The 23,835-nt window shown below is 41.2% G+C and overlaps 1 protein-coding gene and 2 non-coding genes across 18 annotated transcripts; all 3 read left to right on the forward strand.

Annotated features, from left to right (window-relative positions):
- Positions 1–110: 110 nt before the first annotated feature.
- LOC136441500 (far upstream element-binding protein 1-like) lies at positions 111–20,874 on the forward strand. 16 transcript variants are annotated; one of them, XM_066437812.1, is made up of 25 exons: positions 111–245; positions 4,079–4,199; positions 5,149–5,190; positions 5,826–5,865; positions 6,285–6,358; positions 6,830–6,901; positions 7,141–7,198; positions 7,313–7,484; positions 7,854–7,952; positions 8,259–8,315; positions 8,601–8,720; positions 9,222–9,324; positions 11,090–11,190; positions 11,601–11,645; positions 12,172–12,477; positions 12,709–12,720; positions 13,043–13,087; positions 13,614–13,684; positions 14,286–14,367; positions 16,028–16,052; positions 16,362–16,472; positions 17,435–17,509; positions 17,849–18,013; positions 18,909–19,024; positions 19,686–20,874. In XM_066437812.1, the coding sequence occupies exons 1-25, from the start codon at positions 150–152 to the stop codon at positions 19,692–19,694; spliced, it is 2,217 nt and encodes a 738-aa protein (XP_066293909.1). In that variant the 5' UTR covers positions 111–149; the 3' UTR covers positions 19,695–20,874. The 16 variants fall into 16 exon arrangements, with proteins under 16 accessions (XP_066293909.1, XP_066293910.1, XP_066293912.1 ...); XM_066437813.1 differs by having other exon boundaries at positions 8,259–8,306; XM_066437815.1 differs by having other exon boundaries at positions 6,303–6,358.
- Positions 15,801–15,947, forward strand: LOC136442774 (small nucleolar RNA SNORA62/SNORA6 family). The gene has a single exon (XR_010757051.1). It is a non-coding gene; the product is annotated as a small nucleolar RNA SNORA62/SNORA6 family (small nucleolar RNA).
- LOC136442775 (small nucleolar RNA SNORA62/SNORA6 family) lies at positions 18,225–18,371 on the forward strand. The gene has a single exon (XR_010757052.1). It is a non-coding gene; the product is annotated as a small nucleolar RNA SNORA62/SNORA6 family (small nucleolar RNA).
- Positions 20,875–23,835: the final 2,961 nt, after the last annotated feature.

Raw genomic sequence — 23,835 nt, forward strand, 5'->3', positions numbered from 1 at the left:
TCAATTGTATGATATTATAAACATCGTATCCAGCATTTTTGAAAATAATATTTTTTTAATTTTATTCCTGCCTGTGGAAGATACCATAATATTGTACCCACAATGCACCCCACAGGAAACTCACATTTCGCATCCACCATTTTGTCAAGATGATGGACTATTCAGCAGTGGCGCCTCCATCGGCGATGTCGACGCCAGAAACACAAAATGCAGCGTTTGCAGACGCCTTACAGAGAGCGAGACAGGTGAAGAAGAGTGTTATCTCAAATTTTGTCGGAGCATTTTTTGTCTGTAGCTCAGAAATTTCGAGAAATAACGTCGTAAAGTGGAGGAGTCGACGCGCGCTCAGTGTCCACCGTGACATGACCGCGTGGTAGCAAATAATGCCTTGTTTGTCGAGCACGGATTCATCGCAAAAATCTTTTAAAAACTTGGCTAAACTAGGAGTGTTTGACCCCGATATGGCAAGCTCTTTTTTCTAATAGATTTATATGTTATAACGTTGAAGATATCGGTAGAAATTGGTACGAGTTAAATTTTTCAGGGGGAAAATGTGTTGCACATGTCAGCTTCTGTGTTGCTGTCCCCGCTAGATTTGAGATTTGAAAATGATTTATAATTTCATCCCGAATAAATGGACTTCGCCAACGGTAAATGTTAGCTGACCTATCTCAAATTTCATACAAGAAAGTCTGTGGAAATTTTGGACGTTTGCGTCGAAAACTTTGACCTAAATCTTGGCGTTTCTCGTGCGAAAATTTTTTTTGCGGCGCGGTGAAAAGAAGAGGGCTCCTTTGTTCTCATGAATGGCGTGCTCTCGGCTCTCAAGCGGAAACGCTAAGTTGGCATTTCCTAAGCAGTCTAGGGTCAGTTTGGGAAATAATCGAGCGTTATTTGGAAAGTGAAGACGACAGGACACTTTTCAGACCTTTCATCTTTTCTTTTTTTTGCCAAATATATTTGGTGAAGTATATCTCGAGAGATTCTTTACTATGTAAACAGATGTTTGCTGTCATACTCACTGCCAAAGACTGACATGGGCATGTTTAGAAAAGCAACCTTTTTTGTTTCTATCCAGCTAGTTCTTCCAGATGTACACAACTCGTTGTGTCAGTGTCTTGCAAGATATTGAGCAAAGTTGCATTTTAATGACAATGAATTTATTCATGTTGATTTACCATGAAATAATACAAATGTGATATGCTATCTTAGATTATTATTCAACTTTATACATTTGATAAGCTGTGATATTTTGTTAGTTATCAAAAGAAATATTACTTAATGAAGCCCCTATGTTTCTAGGCAAGATGTATTTCCCAAAATTTTATCATTTGCATTTGAAAATCCTTGGCACATTAAATCTTTATTGAAGACATAAAACATGTCCAAATTAGAAACAGGACACAAATTTTATGTGGATGCTCTATAGTCATTGGCAAAAGTAGAAGCATCTGGATCCAGCAAAATTTTTGGCAAACGGTAAAAGTTGTGTCTGGGGCAGAGGGGCAAACTGTCACTATACATTTTGTACTTTTTGATACTGAAAGCATGTCTGTCAATTGTTGCAAAACTTCCTTGTTGTCTGGTTTGTCACACTGTGTAGTGACTTTACCCTGGTATATTTGCTATTTTTCAAGAAAGTATTTTGTGAAAGCTAGTGTTGTGTTCGCTAGCTCATTACACATTTACGTAAATATGAATTTCTAATGGTATCCCCTAGCATTGAGGTTCAGATATTCCTCTCTCTGCTGTGCATACATGGCCACCTTCAGGAAAACATCTCTTGGCCTTCCAAAGGCTAGACGCATTGGTATGTGGTTCCAAAACATTGCCAACACAAGTGGTACTTGATGACAATGAACTCAAACTGTCTGCTGAAGGAAATTGGCTTTGGAGCCTGTAATTCATGTGGGTATTGCAGTCAAGCCGTAGTGCGTAGGGCTCTTCCAAAGTTTATTTACAAACCTAATATGGGTATTAAGTCACAGCCCTCTGTTTACCTGCTCAGTCCAGGGTAAATTTTTGGACTTTGAATAAGTTTGGTTAGCTGGCAGTTTTGCAGAATATTGACTGGCTGGTGAAAGATGCTTGTTGTGTAAGGGCTTCTATGTCGTTGCATGGTCTTTTATTTATTTCAGCTTTATTACAGGTGTAAATGGACAGAGGGAAACAGGAAATCCTTTGTCATCCCAGTCTGAGATTGACTCATTCTTCAGCAGATTGATTTACTCCTACTTTTGTGCTCAGCACTGAATTCAGCCTCGGTTTAGGCTCAGCCCAATCAAGGTTATCCAGTAGTACAATCTGATTGAGGTTTGTGCATGCCTATCAATTTATGCTGAAATATTGGGTATAAGCCCCCTAAGTGCTGGATACACTGCCTAGTTGATTACATCCATGGTTTTTCAGTTTATGGCCTTGGCATTTGGCATGACCACGGGGAAGATTTGATAATGCTGAGATTAAAAATATGCAAATCATAACCTCCATGATTCCTCTTTTAAATCCTCTGTTTCAATTTATCTGTATGCCCTTGAATCGGCTACTGTAGGTTAGAGATGAAAGCCTGGAAGGAACCCGCTGTAATTGGATAACATGAAAAATCTGTGCTGCGGGAAGTGATAGTTGCCTCGGGCAATTCAAAACTGGATACTGACATTTCTTGCAATCGGTTATTGTGTTATACTGGTCGTCTGAATGTCATGTGACATGCTTTTCCCAAATCTGGTTTACAAGACCGCAGATGTCGTGTTTGGTATGTCAATTTTTTTGCATGTTGCACATTGAGTTTTTTTAGTCATGATTTTAAGGCCTTTCTTCCAGTTCTTGGTGATTTAAACTGTAGCTTTTTTACATCAAGGGTGCTGTTGTTTGCAGCATTATCTCTGGGATGTTGGTTTCCTTAGCTAATGTCATTACAACTGCACTTAGGATTCATCGTAGCTTTCCTTTGATGGCATTGCCTTTTGCAGTATTGATTTTGTTTCTTTAGGGAAAGCCTGTAAATCCTTATTTGCAAAACAGGTAATAAGGGTTATAAAATATGCATAAGCCCTTACTTATGTAGCTAGAATAAAAAGGCATAAATAATCCCCCGGTTGGTAAATGCGATATAGTTAATTGGTGCTCAAGGCTATCTTGCAATGACAGTAGAAATACTACTGGTTATCACAAGAAGTTTTCCTGTTTTATATGCTGTGGAACATTTGATATCACACTACATTTCTTTGTTGGCTCTTGGATAAAGGATGAATTGTAGTGTAAGGACACCCTTCTCAGCTGCTAGAACCAAATCTTACAAAGCACTCTCAAGTTCATGCCTGGGCATGACCCTAAAGTTATTTCTATCCTTCAAGAGAGTCAGCTTGCACAGCCATGGACTCCTTGGTTTTAAACTGTTAAAATCAAACCAATACTAACCTGAGTTCCTCGGCAATAGTGATACTCAACAGCCCTTGACATCACTGTCACAAGAATGTCAGTGAAATGTCGGGTAGTAGTTTGTATTTTCATAGTAGAAGGGGATGTACTTTAATGTTTTTATTCATAGGATGAAAATACCAAAGGGGTACAGAGATACTGCAGATCAAGACCTGTTAAACCACTGCTGGCTGTTTGCCCTGAACAAGGAATTTGGCCCCTTGATCTTCCAGTCACAGGCAGTGACTTGTTCAGTCGTAATTCAGCTTCCTATATCTCTTACTGTTCTAAGGTAAAAGCAGATTTGTCAGAAAGGACTTGTAATGGGGTCCTTTCTACCGAGGTTGCAATGGAATGCTGTAGATCTTGAAACTTCCTCGCAGGCGTATTATTTTTTAGGTTTTCATGTTGACAGCTTCTTCGTTAATCCATGACACCGCGAATGCGTGCTTACTGTGTATTACTTTACTGTACTACAGAATAGTTTAAACCGTGGCTTTAAAACACCGCGAAAACATCATTTTCTCTCCTGCCACGAAATAATACCGCTATAGATAGAGAATTTTCTACAGTACAGAATTTTTCTATAAGGTAAGAATTTTATACAAGCAGTAATTCGGGTGTGGCAGTTTGTTAATGTTAGAGCATGTCATTTCAGATTGCTGCTAAGATAGGAGGCGACGGCGCGCCCCCCGAAACAGACTCTCGGAAACGAGGGTTGGATGACGGGCCAGGTGAGCTGAATGGCACACCTGACAACATGTTCCGAGACTACGGAGGTAGAGTTGGCGTTCTTTTACCCAGGGCTTTTACCTGGTTCCAAGGGTGTTTTACTGTGAGAAGGGCCGCGGTGCCACCAAACGCGCATTATGTTGTTCTGGTGTTGCAACCCACACAAATTCTTATGGCAAAGTAAACTTGAAGTCGTAGACAACATAAAATTATCAAGGGCAGGGTCTGCTGTCAATAGAGACCTCCCCACTGCAAAGAAGCAAAGATTATGTCAATCAACTATAGTTTTATGAATTCTCAAAGTCTTTTTATCGGTCTTGAAAAAGCATTGACTGAAAAACAATAAGATCTTTAGATCCTTAATCTTCATTCTTAACTCACACAAACAATCAACATTTTTGCTCAAACTCTTTGGCACTTGGAAGGACATAGCAACATACAAGCAACCGAACATTGAAGAAAATTCAACCATGGTCAAAGCCCTGGCAACTTGCTCGTGCAGAACACAAATTCATGAAAACCACAAAATTTAATTTACTTCTATAGTAAAAGCATTCTACAAAATGCCAAAAAATGTAAAAAGTCTATCAGTATAAGTGATCTTTGTGTTCTGCCGATCACGTTCTTTTGCATGCTGTGATAGTTACGATATCTAATGTGGACACCTTGTGGGTCACATAAGTAATCAACTCTTGGCTTGGGTTTAGAATTAATGGCTACAGAGGTATAGAGGAAGGTTCTTAACAGGAGGACTTGAGGATAGGGGTTGAGTGACTGAGTGCGTGCGTGTTTGAATGAATGGAGGTTCAGGAAATTTTAGGAAATCACTAAAACTTGGTTTCTAACACCAGCATGCATGCGAAGTAGCTTAGTTACGGTCTGAAAGGAGCTGCGTGGAAGACGATCGGATGAACGCCTGGGTGGAACGACAAGTGAGTGTGTGGGAAAAGGCAGGTTTCTTGATCCTACATGTACAACTTTGTTCCCCACCTATAGATGGCGAGCCTGAGCCAAAGAAGCTAGCGGCACAGAATGATCGTAAGTAGTTAACTAAACCCGTACCACCAACAAATGTTCCACAAAGTTTCCACCGCAGCGAAGCCACAAAGTTCTGTTACAAAGCATCAGTTTCCTTTTTCCCATCTCTTTTTTGTTTTCCTGCTCAGACGTTCAAACTCTGTGTTGCTGAAGTTCTGTTGTACATGTACCACCAAGAAGGCTGATGGTGTGAGTGTACGAATGGTGGAAGTGAGTGAGAGAAACGAAAGCACACATAAAAAGAAAAAAAATGTGTGGGTGTGTGAGTGAGTGAGTGTGGTTGAAAGACAAGGGGCCCAGGGTCTAAGAAGGTCCCGCGCTGTTAGGGATGGTTTCACCCATCCAGTCTTCTTGGTGGTAGCCTTATTTACCCATCTTACTTAATTGCCATTAATTTTCATTTTTGTAGCAATCATAAGAATAAAGCACCTTCTAATCTTCATATAATAACACCATTAGCCACCAAGAAGGCTGGACATATCTCTGAAGCTGATAATAGCCATACTTCTTTAACCATAAGTTGCATAATGCATGGGCTGGGGAGCTACACTTTGCCACACCATCTTCTGTTATAAGTGCCAGCGGGTGAATATTCGATATACAGACTGACAGACGTTTATTTTTCTCTAACACAGCCATCGGGGCCCAGCTTGCCCAGCAGCTTGCCCAACAGAGGTAAGTTTAACGATCAAAGTTGAGAGATGTCAAGATTTCCCACAATTATATATGAAACAAGGTAGCACCTACATGGCGATAAAATGCAATATGGCCGTGCCCATGGATGCCGACAAAAACAAAATTGCTGTAACAGACCTGTAATTATCACAGTTAGAATGTTTTAAGCAGCAAATTTCATACTGTTTTGCCATCATTAGTGTTCACTCCTTATCACTCCACTGAATTTAGTTTTAAGATTATCCTTCATCATACTCAATTGCTTGCTTGAATTAGTAACATACCAACAATAACTTGCTTTTTTCCCCAATTTTCCCATGTGTTGACTTTTATTACATCTTTTGTTTTGTCACCAGTGTATCACCGATCTTATGCTCTGTTGTTGAATGATCTTTGCCGTGTTTATTTCTACCACATAGAAACTTTTCATCTTCCAGGGCAGGAGGTGTCGTCACAGAAGAGTACAGAGTACCCGATAAGATGGTTGGCCTAAGTAAGTCTCATATCATGATGTCAGCCTATACATAAGAAGTTCAGTAACATCTCCCCCTTCCACTATAGGCTACAACTGCTAAGCGACCAAAGATTTGAGCAAACAAATTGGTTTACTTTTTATGTGAATTGTCTTTTTTAAAATCATACTACTTACATCTTAAATCATATTCCACCTATTATGAAAGTATACAAATCCAATTTTGGTCACTGTACGGACACTCTTCTAGTGGAAAGGGGACATGAGGAAGAAAGTTAGTTGTGCTGTACCCAACTGTATCCCTAACTGTTACTGGGCAGTAGATTGCTCAGCCAGTATTTGAGTAACATAAGATATATATGTAGCACAGCATAATGTAGTAATAGAATGCCACCGCATGTATGCTGCACCATTGTATGGTCAGCCTTTACACTTAAAGTTTGATGAATGCTGGCACATTAGCTGACCATACTTTTAAACACTTCCCTACAGTAATTGGAAGAGGTGGTGAACAGATCACTAGATTGCAAGCCGAGTCAGGATGCAAAGTCCAGATGGCACAGGGTGAGAAGACCTTCATGTTTTCTAAACATAACTAATTCTTGACACCTCCCCCGCGCGAAATTAAAATATATTGTGTGCTACATTATTGTACATATAAACCACAGACTTAAAAGCGAAAACCTCCGTTCCCCACCTATCTCTAGATTCAGTTCCTGTGAAAATAAATGATAGAGTATAGAACAAGTTTTCATATTCAGTGAAATGCAACCCTTGTTCAAGATGTCTTGAATTTCTTACAGACAGTGGAGGCTTGCCGGAGAGGGTTTGCACACTCACAGGGACACCACCATCAATAGAGTAAGTACAACTCTTCAAAGATTTAAAAAATAGTAGAGAATAAAGTAATGTGGTATCCAAGATAGTGTTCAGTCCTTTTTTTATGTGATTTTTAATGATGATCTGTTGTTTCAGGCATGCCAAGCGATTGATAGACCAAATCATTGAGAAGGGCAGGAGTAGCGGGGCCACAGAACAGCCAGGTACCACGTTACCCGATGGCTCCATCGTGACAGAAATGATGATACCAGGGAACAAGGTTGGCCTTGTCATCGGCAAGGGAGGCGAGACCATCAGAAGCCTGCAGGTTAGTTTCTGATCTATGATCCATATATGGTCAAATATAAGTCATGACAGCTGCTTTTACACTTGTCTCTGCTAAAAGTGTGTAACTGTTCGTGGCCTCTTGCTATGACACAAATTTTCGCAAGTTGTCATTTTGTTCCTTCATCATAGTCTACCATGTGTTGTTTATGATACATGCAGAGCACATTGAAAACCACCCTAGTGGCGATATGTTGTCCCTGTGTTAATAAAATACATAAATGGAAAACATAGACGTTTGCTTTGTAAAACATTACAGTGCTTCTTGTATGTTTCTTTAGGTATACCGTAGATAACTTTGTTTGACATAAGTTGAAATGGCTAACTGTTTTTATGTTGTTGATCAATGCAGGAAAGGGCTGGAGTGAAGATGGTGATGATTCAGGATGGACCATACATGAACGCCCCGGAGAAACCTCTCAGAATCACAGGGGACCCACAGAAGACCCAGGTTAGTTGCTCTGAATGGCTTTTCCCTGTCTCCAAAGTCTGGAAAACCAGTACAGATTTTTTGCAATTCAGCTGGTTCACGATTTGAACTGTGCATGTGCAGTGTCATACTTTCTATGTCATATGTCATAGCTGTAGCCTATGAGACATAAGGCACACCTGGATATGGTATCAAGCATAGTCTAGACAAGAACTGTTAACAAATTAGGTGCCTTCAAGATGTGTTTCGAGAAGTATCAAGCAGGTGAAAGATAAACCATCTCATTTTACTTCTGGCTTCGTTTGATTTTATCTTGTCTTTTCGCAGAGAGCCAAAGACTTGGTCATGGACCTCATCACAGACAAGGAGCTCGAGGTTGGTGAAGTATGTCGCAGCACTCACTCACTCCCTATCCCATTTATCGTCCTTTGTTCCCCATTTTGCAAGGGTTAGACTTACTTGCGCATCATTTGATACTACTGTATATGTTGCCTGAAACAACTTGTGAATTGTTTTATCACGTGTGTAGAAAGCCCAAGGAAAGGATACATTGTACCATGGTTGGTACAATAAGTGGGTTCTTTTACTAGCGGAGAAGATTGTGTCTGGAGGCTAGTGTGTTGTCTCCTGTTCTAAAATAGAGACTGACCAAGTTGTGTTTGTCCTCAGGGCGAGTTCTTTGGTGGACCACAGGGCATGAGAAGAGGGGGCAGGGACTTCGACACGAATGACTACGGCAGCTCCAGGGGAGGCGGCGGCGGTGGTGGTGGCGGCGGCGGTGGCATGGACGTAAGTACTGTAATTTTATGTTCACTGTTTTCACAGTCACCCCTGTACTGTCAACTTATCACCGATAAAAACCTTTTGAAGTCATATATGATTCCTTCACACATCAGTTCTGTAAATCACTTGCCGCTAATATGAAGTTTAAGTTCAGCGAAAATGTTTCTTTTCCTTACAGCGTAAAATGTTGCTACCGTGAAGATAAACTGAATTACAGTGTTATTTCTGTTGCAAACATTGTCTGCAAATAGACTTTCATTAGTGCACGCGGGAAGGGTTTTTCACCATCATTTTCCTCAGCACCATCATTTTGCACATCCTCATCCCTTTATTTCTCTTCGTTCCCACTGGTGGTCTCTACTACTGGGCGACCAACCTTTACCGCTGTTACTGTTATTAACAAGTGATTAAAGATGTTCACATTGTAAAGTAAGAATACTACAGTATGGACTAAGGTGACTTCCATACTTGAGTTCTTTGTGGTAAGTTTTGAATGGTCTCTTACAGATTCCAGTGCCTCGTTTTGCGGTCGGTATCGTCATCGGGAAGGGAGGAGAGATGATCAAGAAAATCCAGAACGAGACCGGAGTTAGAGTCCAGTTCAAACCAGGTGAGCATTGTGTGGTGGCCACAAGCATTTGTCTGCTATAGTCTTGATTTCCATTCATTTGTGTCTGAAAGTACTCCAACTGCACACAATTCTAAATTGTAAATCTTGAAATATTTGCGGTTGTTTTATCTTCGTGGTGACCTCTCCTGTGCGGATTCATGACTGTATGCAGATATCTTTTTCTAACTACAGAATTGTTTTAACTACAGATAGAGCTGTGTACCTAAAAAAATTTTAGGTACAGGTACAGGTACCGGTACAGAGGTTCAGGTACAGGTCCGGACCTGAACCTGTACCTGAACTACTAGTTAAAATTATGGTCGATCTTAAACAATGAAAGAAGCATGTTTGAACGGCACAAGTGCTAAGACAAGTTTGTAGTGCCTCCACTACATTTAACCACGGCATTGCAATGTTTACATTTTGCTGTGTTTCCGACAGTTTCCCCCATGCTCTTTGTTATATGTTCCCAAACTTTGGAACGGGGCATGTCAAATTACCAGTCTGATCAGGCTAGCATGAAACCAAAACTGACAGGTAATGAATACAGTAGAATGCAGCTACCCTACTAATAGACCAATCAAACCACAGAAAAAAGATTGCATCAGGCCGGTAACTGATTTCAACCAATCATATCGCTAAGTGACTGGCGGCAACTTGTTACAGTTATGGGCCGCGGCATGATAGTAGGCGGTATCAGTTTCACTTTCAGTTCCCACAAAGTCACCAACCCCCAACATCAAAAGAAACCTCACTTATAGCACAAGTGTTAAACAAGTAAATTGTCTGATAATACAGAAGTGAAAAAAAAATACATTGTGGGAGATGTAGTGCATAATTTTCTTAGTATGGGTGAGAAATCCCAAGCCGTTTGTGCTTCAATGTTGCCTTTTTGTGAAACAAAAGCACTGATTAGTTTCTCAGAGTCAGCCACAGAACCCGGCGCCGGTGTGTCTGGGGAGGCGTGGCCACCGTCTCAGAGCATGGGCCACGTGTGTTTATTTTGGGTGTTGCCAGGGAGAACTGGGCTTGTTGGAGTCTGGGGAGGTCTGGGAGGCGTGGTCAACGATTTAGATTTAGCTCACGTGCCACATATGTTACTCTTGCCTGGGAGTTGGGTATACTGTTTGCAGGGGGAGCAGTGTGTTTTTGCACACTGCTTTAAAACTTTTTGTGACAATTACAATGTCTAGATTATGACTCACTGTTGTCTATGCATGTCTACAAAGTAATCTACTATATTGAAGTGCATTGTGCACTTATACAATTCTGATATTGGAACATTATTTACAGTACAAAGAGATGTTTACCCTACTAAGTAACTTGAACTGTTCCGGGAATTCCCGAGAAACACAGTGGGGCTGGAACGTGATGAATGGGCATGAATGGGCACTTGTCCGGACGCAAGTGTTGCTTTGTGAATGGAATTATACCCAACTCCCTGTTTTAAATGTTACTATTCTTGAGGTAGGCACTAGCAATGTTGTGGTCTGTTCCAAGAAGTATATATGCATGTATAAACAGTGTAACAGTGTGAGTATATGTTTGATTTTGGCCAGTATCGGTACAGTACCGATATTACAACTTCCGGTATTTTTGGACCTGTACCTGATTGATAATACCGATACTGTATCGGTACTGTGTACCGGTACACAGCTCTAACTACAGACCTACAGAAAAAACTTCCTTTCCCCTTCTGCTTCCAAATTAGTTTTCTGTGAAAATAAACGAATTTGCAGTCACCACTTTGTGCTCCACATTTCAGATGATGGCCAGAACCCTAACAGAGTGTGCCAGTTGATGGGTCCTCCCGACAGATGCCAGGCAGCGGCCAACATGATCCAGAGCCTGGTGGAAGACGCACAGGTACACGACCAACCCAGTTGTCATCCTTACGACTGCACACGCCGCCTTACCCCTCACCAGAAATATGATAACATCTCCACATTTCATCTGTACCACATAATGTTTCCTTTCACCGCTAGTGATTTTGTCAAGCAGGGCTTTTGAGTTTGCCATAAGCAGGGCTTGAAACATTTATCTCACAAGCTTTGGTGTGCGGATTTGTTTGATTTTTTCGCACAATTTTACACCGATGAGGAAACTTGACATTTCAGCCAAATGCGACCGCTATTGATGTCGGTTTTGAGCCTGCTTGCAAGAATTGTTTAAGCCCTGCTTGCAAGTGTATCGCTTGTAGCTAGGTAGAAATGCGCCATGATATATCTGGACACTGAGGAGTTTAAAACAGCTGTATTCTCATTTTAATGCACCAGGCCGACTTTGGATTTGGTGGGGGACGAGGGTTCAACCCATGGAATGTTAGTACGAGTCTATTTTGGACACAGTTGTGTCAGTTTTGTTTTTGTTGCTTATGTTTTACTTATGCACGTAGCCTTTTAGGTCCTTTTTTTTGTTTACTGTTCATTTGCATTTTGCTTTTTTAGCATGTTTGTGCTGTTTGGACCCAAGTTTTTTTTAAAATCTTTTAAATTCCAGTCAGTTGACTGGTCCACCCTCTGCTGTTTTGTCTCCTTGTGCCAAACGTTCCCGTTGGTTTTGAAACTTTCTTGCTGCTGGTATTTTGTCTTCATTGTTGGGTGTTCATGGGTTTTCTTTCCTTTCCCTTGGATATGGTCACAACAGTTCTTTGAAAATTAAAAAAGTATTTTTTAAAAACAAGTTTTTTGTTTGGGTTGACTGTAGAACGGTGCCCCGTCCAAGGGAAAGATTTTAGGGGAGAAGGTTCTGCTGTCAAAGATCAGTTCTTTGATAAAGGCACAGCACAACCCTTTCATAAGCTCATGAACAGTCACTTGACAGGTTTCGCTTGTATCTTCCCAACAGCAACGTGACCAGGCTGGAGGCGGTCCCGGGATGGGCCGAGGGCGCGGCCGTGGTGACTGGGGGCGTGGGCCAGGCGGACCCGGACCAATGCGGACCGACGAGTTCCCCGTGCCCAACAACAAGTGCGGCCTCGTGATCGGGAAGGGAGGCGAGAGCATCCGCACCATCAACCAACAGTCGGGCGCTCACGTCGAGCTGATGAGAAACCCTCCCCCTCATTGCGAACCTGGCATGAAGATGTTCTCCATCCGCGGGAGCCCGCAGCAAATCGACCACGCCAAACAGCTCATCCACGAGAAGATATCGGTACGTTCTCCTCCTCCGTACAGCACAGTATTCTAACAGGTGTTGATAGTCAGCTGGGAATGTGGCTAGTTTGCACCAGAGAGCATGGTGACAGTTCTTTCTCCTCCTGTCTTGCTAGGAGAGTTTTTTTTAATCACATTGCTGGGAATTTTCACTGTTCTGCATGATGTGTGGGGTGCTTGGGTGAATGTTTACTCATAGATGCCACTTCTTGTCTTTTTGTTCTCACAGGACGACATGCACGTAAGTCTACTCTTTTATATTGGAATGGAATTTCGTTTTTTCTTCAACTAAACATCACCTTAGACTACTCTCTGCAAAACTTCTTTTTTTTTGTTTGAGAGTGTTTGCTGTGCACTAGATCTGATGTTAGACTTCTTAAAGATTCTTAGTGCAACCAGAGCACCTGATTTTTTTTTCTCTCACTAACTGGCTTCCTCATAAATATGTTATATACCTTCATAACAGAGTTCCTGCCTTGAACGTAGACTTCTTTGGTTGACTCTCTGGAAGGCGATCCTGAGTTTGCTTTTCTTACCCCCTTTGTGTGTTTTGTATTGATCAGGAGCCGTTCGGTTTCGGGGACCGACCGTTCCACCCCAGAAAGCATGTTCGTACTGAATTTATTCCTCCACTGTCACAGTTTTTACTGTTTGTTCATGTTTTTCTGTTTATCCTTGTTTTCTGGTACACATTTTGGCCCCAAAAAGCATGAGCACTCAGTCTTGTACCAGCACCCTGTATCTAAGGTTCGTTAAATCTGGTGCATGACTAGGTCGGAATTCTCCCTAGCAGTGGTGGAGCACTAGTTAAGGGGAAAGGGTGAACCTAACAAGTCCTGACTTCCAACTCCGGCTGTGGTTTTAAACAAAGATTCTAACAAATTTAAGTAACAAAAGAGTTCGGAGACCTCATACCTCACAGACCAAAAACAATACCTCCATTTCATGGAGGTTGAAAGCCTGGATTGTGGCTACTGTCCTATGTAAGTCTGGCATTACGTTTCACCCTCTCTACCTGATGTTGTTAGTTAATAGCTGACTAACCCCCTCTAGTGGTGACAAACTACACGTGGGACCCATATGTGTTAATGTCGACAGCTTGGGTAGAGAGACTCATTATCTTACCTCCTACAGGGTGGACCTCCCGGGCCTCCTGGCGGCCCCGGTGGACCCGGCGGCTTCAACCAGGGACCACCACCACCAAAGTGAGTATTGTTGGTCTCTTAGAACATAACAGTGCCTTAACCCTTAAGCTGCCAGTCCCGACTTAACTAGGGATACAGAAATATGCCTTGTGTGCTGGACCTGGTTATAACCGGGATAGGGTATTCCCCAGAACAAAACAGCTTTGCGTGCGTGTAGCGCGCGAAGCTGTGGAAGTTAGGGGAGTTAGCGCCGCCGGGTGTTTCTCGGGTTTCGTGAGGGAGGTCAGGGGTCAAACATTTTTGATTTTTACTTGGCTAAAAAACCTGGCAGCTTAAGGGTTAAGTATGAGATAAAGTGACCAGACACCACCCATCTGACCATTTTGATCTTTTTGGATAGATGCTGTAGATCTTAAATTGTATTTGGTTGTTCTCACAGTTTTTGTGGGGACCTCTGCACCGTGTATTCATGATGCCGCAAATGCACTGCTGTATTGCAGAATTGTTTCAGCTGCAAACTTAAAACATTGTAAAAACTGCCTTTCTCCTTCTACCACCAAATTAGGTCGCCACAAAAAGGCATGAATTTACAGTACTTGACTACGAGTTGGATACTGTAAGATTCTATGAAAAGTAATTTTATTTTCTTCTCCCATGGCAGCCAACCTCCCCCTCCCGGTGGTGGACCACCCCCGTATGCTCCCCAGGGTTGGGGCAATGCCTACCAGCAACAGTGGCAACAGGTTAGTACAATGTGATATGTATTCCTAGTAGGGGTGGATATCGGTTCGACTGGACCGGTTTGGACCGGAAAAACATGCAAGAACCGGGTCAAAAAAACCGAAAGTCGTGAACCGGTTTTTTGAACCCGGAAGTTGGAACAAAGTAGAAATATTAGAATATTTAGACATCTCCTTAGTACTCTGGCCACAGAAGGGGAAAAATAACCTTGAATCAAACTAGATTAGCCAAAAATAAGTCCATATTCATCTCTTTCTATAGCTGTTTGTTCAGTTTTAGGTCGATACTGAAATGTGCTACGAAAAAAAAAAAACATAAAAGTTACCACACAGCCACGAGGTTGGTGCCGAATCGGCATCATGTATCCCCATAAACTCACTGGAAACTCACAAAAACACACTGTCACTCTCATAAAATTCCATAAATCTTCACTTGAAACAAAGAAATCAACACCTGTTCGTTTTGAACCACCCAAAACCCTCCATAGATTGTGGAATTTGAACCGGCAAAGACGAAAACAAACCCTTGGCAAAACAAAAGATAGCTGCCATAGAGGAGCATGCAAGCTCATTTGCATGTTCCATATATGGAATATGGTGGTGACACTACCGCCCTCTAGCGACCCTTAGTCACACTGCGGGTTCATGATAGGTTGATAATGATTCTAACACTATGTTTCAGTCATAGCAAGGAGGTTTTTTTGGTCATAGTTTATCTGTAGGGGCAAACTTAAGTAATTTCCTTTATTGTTGTTGTTACATTACAAACTCTACTATCATTATAACTGAATTATTTCTTCAATCTTTTTAAAAAGTTGTTTGATATACTATACTGCTTTTGTGTTTTGTACTACTGAGCTTTTTTGCTTACTACTGACTATAATTTTGCATGAATATTTTTGAAATTATATTCCAGGATGTTAGTTTTGATTAATAGGACTATTACTTGGCAACCTGGCTCAAAAAAGTATTTTGCACCCTGGACGTTCAAATACATAACCAGTTATTGGTTTGATATGGCCTAAGTACACTAAGATATCAACTAGGCAGGATCAGGTTTAGGTTCAGGTCCGGACCTGAACCTAAACCTCTGGACCTGAACCTGGACTCGAACCTGATTGAGCTGAACCAGTATCCACCCCTAATTCCTAGTGGTAGAGAAGTGTGTACAGTTTCAGTTATCTGTTTGACCAGATTACTGTTATTAGATACACAAAAAACTCAAACAAAACATTTTATAAATGTACATGTGTACCATACAATATATCCAAAATGGTTCACAAATGATAGGTACTGCTGATTTAGCTAGCATGCAGGCGATTCCCTGAATGTTTCAATTGTTTAGTTTAATGTAGTAGCTGATCGTCGTTGCACACTTGTTTCTCGACATCTAGTGACTTTTGCCAACCTGCAGGCAGTTCAGTCTTCGGGTAGCCGATGCACACTTTTGCTAGAACTCAGTTTCCTGCTCATGGATATTGGGTGTATATGTTGTGCAACAGAAAATCTGGCAGGAATTTCGCTAACACCACAAGGGTCTACAGCCCTATGAGTGGAGTTTGATAGTACTCTTTGCCACATCGCTACAAACACCAGCTTGTGTTGCTTCTACTAAACAAGGTTCATTTTTTAATATAAACACAATCTCTTTTTCTTCTCACAGGGACAAGGAGGACCAAATGATCCCAGTAAGTGTGTTCTCTTTACCTAGTTTGTAATACAATGTGGAAAGAACAATATTTGTCCTCTTCTGTACATCTTTTAGTGTTCGCGTTTGTTTATTTGCAAGGCAGCCACGAACACTACAGAATTGTTTCAGCGGCTAACTTAAAACACTGCAAAAACAGCCTTTTTCGTCCTCCCAAAAATTCCCCAAAAAATGAATGTATTTGCAGAATAGAGAGTTAGAAGTTAGAGTCAGACTGTAGAAGAATTCTGTTAAAGCTCATTACTACACTGATCACCATGTCTGACGATGTTTTCTCTCCGCATCACAGACAAGGCAGCCCAGGACAATGCTGCGGCATGGCAGGCCTACTACGCCCAGTACTACAACTGGCAGCAGCAGGCCCAACCACCAGCACCCGGGCAGGGACCACCACAGCAAGGTTTGTTACAGGGCGTCTGTGTATTTTGTACGGAATGACCTAACGTAAGAACAGATGTAGAGTTTTTGAATTATGTATCTCTTCCACTGTTATTGTACCCATTGGTCTTGCAGCAGCTGTTAGCAGTTCTTCAAAGTCAACAGTTTTTTCCATTTTTGCAGGACAAGATGACACAACTTTTCCTTGTTCTGTTGTATTTTGTTCTTAACTTAAAACTCATCATTTCCTTGTTTGATTTTTCAATATATGAGAAGTTCGTTCAAACACTGTACATTGGGTGTAAATGAAACTTTGTTAATTAGAAACTTAACAAAGATTGGTGGTCCCATTGGAAATGCAGTTTTCTTGATGTATCCATTCTCATATATCTCTTGAAAGTTGTAACTTCAAAAGTTGATTTCAGTGACTTGGCAAGAACTTGTAAAATCACCTCTCAAACCCTGAAGCATTTTTCAATTGTTTATTATGAATTTCTTGTTTTCTATGTTTGATTCCAAATCTCTATAGCTTTTTTAGAAGCCAAGACTACCTTACTCATTGCTCTCTACATTTTTAGTAGGGTTCCTGGCACAGAAGATCTTACAATGTCTATCAAACTTTTTGAAAGTTTCCGATTGTTGATTGCCTTGATTTTACACACCACACTGTTGTTGACTCGTGTCAAATAGAAAATTGCATGGTCTATTGTTTTCCAACTCCTACAGAACAAGAATCAAATCAAGTTGATTTTATTACATGTATTGAGTGTATTGTTCTTTTAGTAGAAGCAGTTTTGATAAGTTTGTTGTAAAACTGTGTTTTACTGATAACACCACAGAGATCTGCTTGTTTGCAGGCTACACAAAGATACTGTACTCTTGACTGTCCCAGAACAAAAGGCAGTAAGTTGTGTAGAGAGTCCTCCCTTAAAAACTCTGAACATTTTCACTCACGTTTCTCTCCCATCTGATTTGCCTTTCTAGCTCAACAGCCCGGCGGCGGGAGTGGCCAACAGCCAGACTACTCAAAAGCATGGGAGGAGTATTGGAAGAGGACAGGTAGGCATCTTGCCAGGCCCTCAAGACAAGTCATGGTGCACTCTTCTAACATGTGTAGGGACTTTTCTCTGGTCTCAAAACATTGAACATGTTTTCAGGGTAGCTTCTAAGTTTTTTCACTTCTGTTTTTCTACCCAAAAGTAATCATTTTCACAAAACTGTCTCTGTAAAACATGCCCCTTCCCATTCATTGCACAGGAGCAGGAAGATCTGATTCCACAGAAAAAAAGTGTTTGCACAAGGTGTAAAGCATTAGAGAGAGAGAAGACAGGTACAGAAACAAAGTAGGTAGTCGGGCTTGCACCATTGGTAACGTTTTGGTTTGAACTGTTCTGGCAGAGCAACAACAACAGCAGCCGCAGCAACCACAGCAGCCCCAGCAGCCGGGAGGACAGCAGGGAGCCCCTGGACAGCAGCAGCAGACACCACCACAGGCTGGACAGCAAGCACAGAGCGGGCAGCCAGACTACACCAAGGCTTGGGAGGAGTACTACAAGAGACAGGGTAGGTATCTAGTCCTGCTAGATCTGAGAGCTGAAAGTTTTTAATGGAATCAAAAATGTAACCTGACAGAAAAGTTCTCTTCCACAGAAAGTATGTTTGGATTAAAAAAATGGAATCAAATATGTTAAGGTTTGACAAACCACAATTGTGTCTAAACATCTAGTAACTTTTGCCAACCTGCAGGCAGTTCAGTCTTCAGGTACAAATAGCTGATGCACACTTTTGCTAGAACTCAGTTTCCTGCTCGTGGATACTGGGTGTATATGTTGTGCAACAGAAAACCTGGCAGGAATTTCGCTAACACCACAAGGGTCTACAGCCCTATGAGTGGAGTTTGATAGTACTCTTTGCCACAGCGCTTAAAACACCAGCTTTTGTCACTCTTACGTCTGAGGATTTGTTACGTTTCTCTTGTAACTGAGTTGTTTTTTATCCTTGTTAATGAGATCCTGAGACATTTTTTATCCTTGTTGGTAAGATTCAGCTTATTCTAGAATTCTTTGCTTTTTTGTGCTGATAGTCACCTTCGCCAAGAAGGTTATGCAGAGGGTAGCGTTTTTTTGTTTGTCTGTAGTGGACCAGCATAACTCGAGAATGCCTTGATGGACTGTCTTAGTATTTTGTATGTTGGTAGGTTTTGATGAGACCTGAGAACGATTAGATTTTGGGCCCCCTAGCCGCTTACGGTACTGCAACGGAACTTCCTGTTTTGATATCTCATGTTCTGGACATGCTATGGAACTGATTTTTGAGTGGTAGATAGATCTTTGAACAGAGAGTAAGTGGTATGGGTTTGGGCCCCCTAGCAGCTTTTTTTTTAACTGCAGGAGCAGGTTTTGCGTCTGACTTTGAAAGGGAATAACTCAAGAAGGGCTTGTTTCTCCTGTGGCTACAGCTCAACAGCAGCAGCAGCAGCCGGCTGCCCAGCCGCAGCAGGACTACAGCCAGGCCTGGGCCGACTACTACCGCCAGTACGGGGGGGCACCGGGGCAGAGCCAGCCGGGCCAGCAGGTAAATACCGCCAGTCGCTGACCTCATGTGTCTGTGTGGATGTCAGAGAGGTTTCAAATGTTGTCGTTAATGCTTGACAGTTGTTGTGGTTTGCTGCATGCTTGAAGCACGAGCATTTGAAGATGGCAGTGACAACAGGAGAGAATGCTTTCTCCGAAGAAGACTGGATGTGACGCACTGGTCAAGACTGAAGTACTACATCTGGTAAAGATTGGTTGTAGAATGTGTGTGAAGAATGGAAGTAGAATGATTGGCATACAAAAACTACTGGAACCTAGCATGACACCATCTGAGATTTAGCACTTTGTGAATGCCACATTCAGAAAGTGTTCTCATCCCAGTGCTTTTGTTCCAGTAGCTGGTATGATGTGTGGTTGGTAGAGTGTTTTACTCAAGACAAAGTTTCTATCTTTTCAGGGGCCCATTGTGTCCTCTCCTTCAAATGCACGGATTCGGTTAACGGTCGTAAGATTGTTCAGTTCCACAGGAAGTTCTAAGAAATTGGGCTTACACGTGTGGAGCTCTGTCTGTGGAACAGCTGCCTCTTCCACGTAACGAGAAAGCTTTTGTTTTACAGTCTGGGAAACCACGAGGATGACCGGGTTGGCCTGTGAGGGAGTCCTGACTAACTTCTTCCTTTCTTCTTGTTACACATTTCCAGGGACAGTAAATGTGCAGCCAAGATGTTGATTTGTTTGTTGTGGATTGCCGAGATTGCTCCGTCGATAATGACCCTCCACCGAAGATCTGGATTGATAAAATGGGCCCCAACAAATTGCATGTTAGACTGTCCTGTGAAGATAGCTTGTTTCAACATCACTTTATATCATGGTTATATGCACTCCTAGTATTAATGTATAGATTAAACATGTATTTTAGATTCAGACTAAATGTATTGTGGCTTAGACTTGACATACTTGATTATGACCTCGATTTTGATTGTACTTTGTGATGCTTAGTGATAAGTCAGGTGTAAAACACTACAGATAACGTGGCCATTTACCATCTATTATTGTACTAGTTGGACATTCAATGATCGTATATTCATAGGATATTTTGCACTGCAGATGTTTTTTAGTGTACTCCCAATATACCACCCCTTGTTCTCTGATGTGTGTGATATAATACGACTTGACATTGGTGAGAGGCATTTTTCAGTGGTACATGTGTGTAGGGGTTAAGCAGTGAAATTTTGATGTCGTTTTTGTTGCTCCTTTTTTTTCTTCATGTCTTATAAATGTCTTCTCTACCTAGTAAGTAGCATACCTTGACGGGGCTGGCGGAGAGGAAAGGTCGTGCCTTCGCAAGGTGACAATTTTAGCGTAAGGTATAAGTATAACCACAAGTAGGAACATGTATAAATGTGTGTCCTATTGACTGTAGCATTGGTTTATAACAAGACTTGGATGTACTTTGAAGTGCTAGTGCATGCTCATCTAGTGTTAAGACCATGAGCAAGATGCCTGAGAGAGCTGCTCCAAGATAGTGCCAGGGATTTTCCAAGTACCCACAATTGTTTTCTTTTTATGTTTTAACCAGCAGAGGATTCAGTGCGGGAAAGGAGCACTCTAAAATAAAGTGCAGGCATCGCGTTCAGCTCCGTTTGACCTCTGATGTACCCGTGGTTAGAAATGCGGCATGTGACCAAGAAGGGAAACGTAAAAACTAAAGATGTTCAACCCTGGTCCACTCAGAAACCTTGGTCACATGATTTCAGCAATATCTCTTGTTTACTGTACCTTCGATCTATGTTATGTGCACTTCATTAATGTTGGTTAAGACTTTTTGATGTTTCATTAAACTGCTTCGTAGAGACATTGCCATGTCTTTCTACATTGCCTTGTACTGTTTCTTGATGTGTGATGCTTTTGACCAACCTGTGCCATTGGTTCCAATGATGAGATTGAAGACAATTGTCATATGACATATGCTTTCCTATGATGCAACCTCCCCCTACAAAAAACAGATTTTAAGATGTCTTTTGATATACGTTGTTGATGATGATTTTGAGTATTATGGCATTACTTTTGTCTCAAACATGTGAAATTCCCCCAAAGTCTACCACGGGATTCAGCAAATCCGTAAGTACCCATGACCAGTATGAGATGCAAAGAATCTGTTGACAGTTTCATGACAGCTTCTCTTTTGAGGATGAGGTTCTTATGCAGTGATGCATTTTATGGAAAAGGGACACCATTCCGGACGAAGAACAGTGGATGGTTCATAAATCCGTGTATCCCACAAATGCCAGATTTTTGTTTTTTAGAGTGAAAACAAGTTATGTGCCTTAACCCTGTCTCCAATGCAATGTGCATTTTTCAGGTGAAGATTATAAAAATGGGGCCTCCAATGATATTTTACCTGTTGGCAATGTGATTTTGTTTTGAAGTTGATGCAAAGTAGTTTCATGATGTTTCAATGTCTTTGATGGACATTCGATATTAGTTGTTGTTTCTATGGCCAGATGCAATTTTGCAGGAGAAGACCCCCATGGAATTGGGACTTCAAGCTTCCAAACCTGTCTTCTGCACCTAGACGTTCTCCCTTGTGCCAAATTAGATCTGTCTTATTGTAGCATTACTAAGATCTTACCATTCTTTTATGAGCTGGGTGAAATGCCACTTGTTGATTGATGTAGTTGTGCCTCCTTTTTCAACTGTTTCACTGGTTTTTATTTCTGCTGATTTGTTTGAAGATGCATTTTTTTAATCAAAATGATTGTTTCATGATGTGCACAATGTGTCTCTCATTGCACGTACCGCATATTCTTGCAAATCTTAACAATGATTGGCAACTTTTTCTCTTGTTCTGTACAATCTTTTCTTTCCAAACAAGAAAAATTACACTTGTTTGATAAATCTCGTCCTGGCTGTGGGAACAAAGGAGTGAAAAATGCACATTCCTTGCAATAACCTAATAACCTGTCAGTAGCTCAAATTCCTCAACTTCAAGTCTTTTCCCTATAACTACCAAGTCACTAGAATTTGCTCAACTCCATACATTTCACAATCCTGAGACCAACAGCTTCCCCCAAGAAGTACAATTTTCCATTCCAAATGGCAAGAAAACAAAGGGTTCCTGTTGCAATGTCCTAAGATATCCCGAATGGATTAAAATAAAGGAATGATCATGGGAGAATGTCTGTTAGTTGAAGAAAGCTGGACAGAATTTTTGTGTTAGTCTGCGTGAGTGCACCTGTAGTGTGAGAGCAAGTGAGAGCATGTGTGTGTGCATGTTTCAAACCATGAAGGTACACAAATATCTATCAGGAAGTTATTTCAATAAACTGAAGACCTGTTTCACTTGACGATGCATAGAGTTGGTCATAAATGATATATTCTCTTAACCCGGCATCAACATTGAATATTGCCACATACACCTTGGGCCACCATGTCACCCCAAATGTGACAGGCAATTGGATAATACAAACATACTGGAGCAAACTTTTACCAAGCAAATCAACCTGTACTATATTACATTGTGGTTGGTAACAGGTAAGTCTGTTTTCCCAGCATCTTTCTACTCCTATATCTGTGTGTCCTTCACTTCACAACCCCCTCCATGAAAACAAATCACGTTCGTGTACAACTTGAGGAAAAAAAGTTGCCAATCATCTGTTACTAACCCCATCGTCACTTGGTGTTTCTTTTGCATGGTGTTTCTCATTCAATGTAGATATGCTTTGTTCATTGACTGATGCACCTTGTGACATGTTTTTCTCTATGAATGTTTCCTTTATACTGTACTGTTTTTCTATATATTATTTTTACCCTGTGTGTGTTCCTTGCCTTAATGATGAAACTGCTTTCTGTAGAATACGTTGTGGTATTGGTAGTTTTGCTTTCAATCATGCAGAATACAAATGACATTTAACTTATGAGGGCAAGGAAGCTGTTGTCACTATTTTCCATTGGCTTTGGATGTGTTGCGATGTCTTGTGGATCTGTAAGCCCCAGGTAGTGAAGGTCTGCCGCTGGGTCTTGGACTCTGATGGTCGCAACAGGTGTGCCCCCCTTAAGGCCAGGTGCATTGGTGTACTGTGCAGCCAACACACGGTACGAAGTTAGATGCAAGCGATATTGGAATTCACTTCATTTTTCTCGAAACATTCTTGCATCATGATGATGACATTTTCTTCGTTGATATCTGTATACTCAAAAGATGCATAATATGAACCTACTATTTGATATGACTACATTCCAAGTAGTGGCAAGAGTATATAGCCTAAACCGCAACTGATGCCATGTTTATTGAGAATATGAACGATGCAGTTTTGAAAAATTTGGTATCTGTTTGACTCCTGCACTTAGAACTTAACAATGACTTTGAATAAATATTAGGATCATGAAACATGATCCTTTATTACTTTTGTACACTTGCCTCTAACCAACCAGCCCATTCGAACATGGTGTTGACTTGAAACATTTCATGACGACACACCACATATTAATCATTTTCACTGGTGGTGTTAAGCTTGTATTTTTCAAAAATATTTTTTTAGACTCCGTGCTTTACAAAGTGATGACTTTGAATTTGTCCCATGTTTTTGCTTTGTTGATCGCCGTTATTATTAAAAATCTTGGTGTGGAAGTAAAAGTTGATTCTGTGTTCCATGGGTGATCTCAGTGTGAAAGTCTAGTTGCGCATGCACAGAAATAAGGAAATTTTACACACATGCTCTATAGGTATCCCATATAGCTAAGTGAGTTGAACTTTAAAAAAAAACAGTGGTGCAAGCTACGTCCCCGTTATAGGTAAATCCAAAGCCCTTATTGAAAAGAGTTGAAATTATGTCCGCATGAGTTGCATAT

Source organism: Branchiostoma lanceolatum, chromosome 9, assembly GCF_035083965.1.
Source record: "Branchiostoma lanceolatum isolate klBraLanc5 chromosome 9, klBraLanc5.hap2, whole genome shotgun sequence".
Taxonomy (NCBI): domain Eukaryota; kingdom Metazoa; phylum Chordata; class Leptocardii; order Amphioxiformes; family Branchiostomatidae; genus Branchiostoma; species Branchiostoma lanceolatum.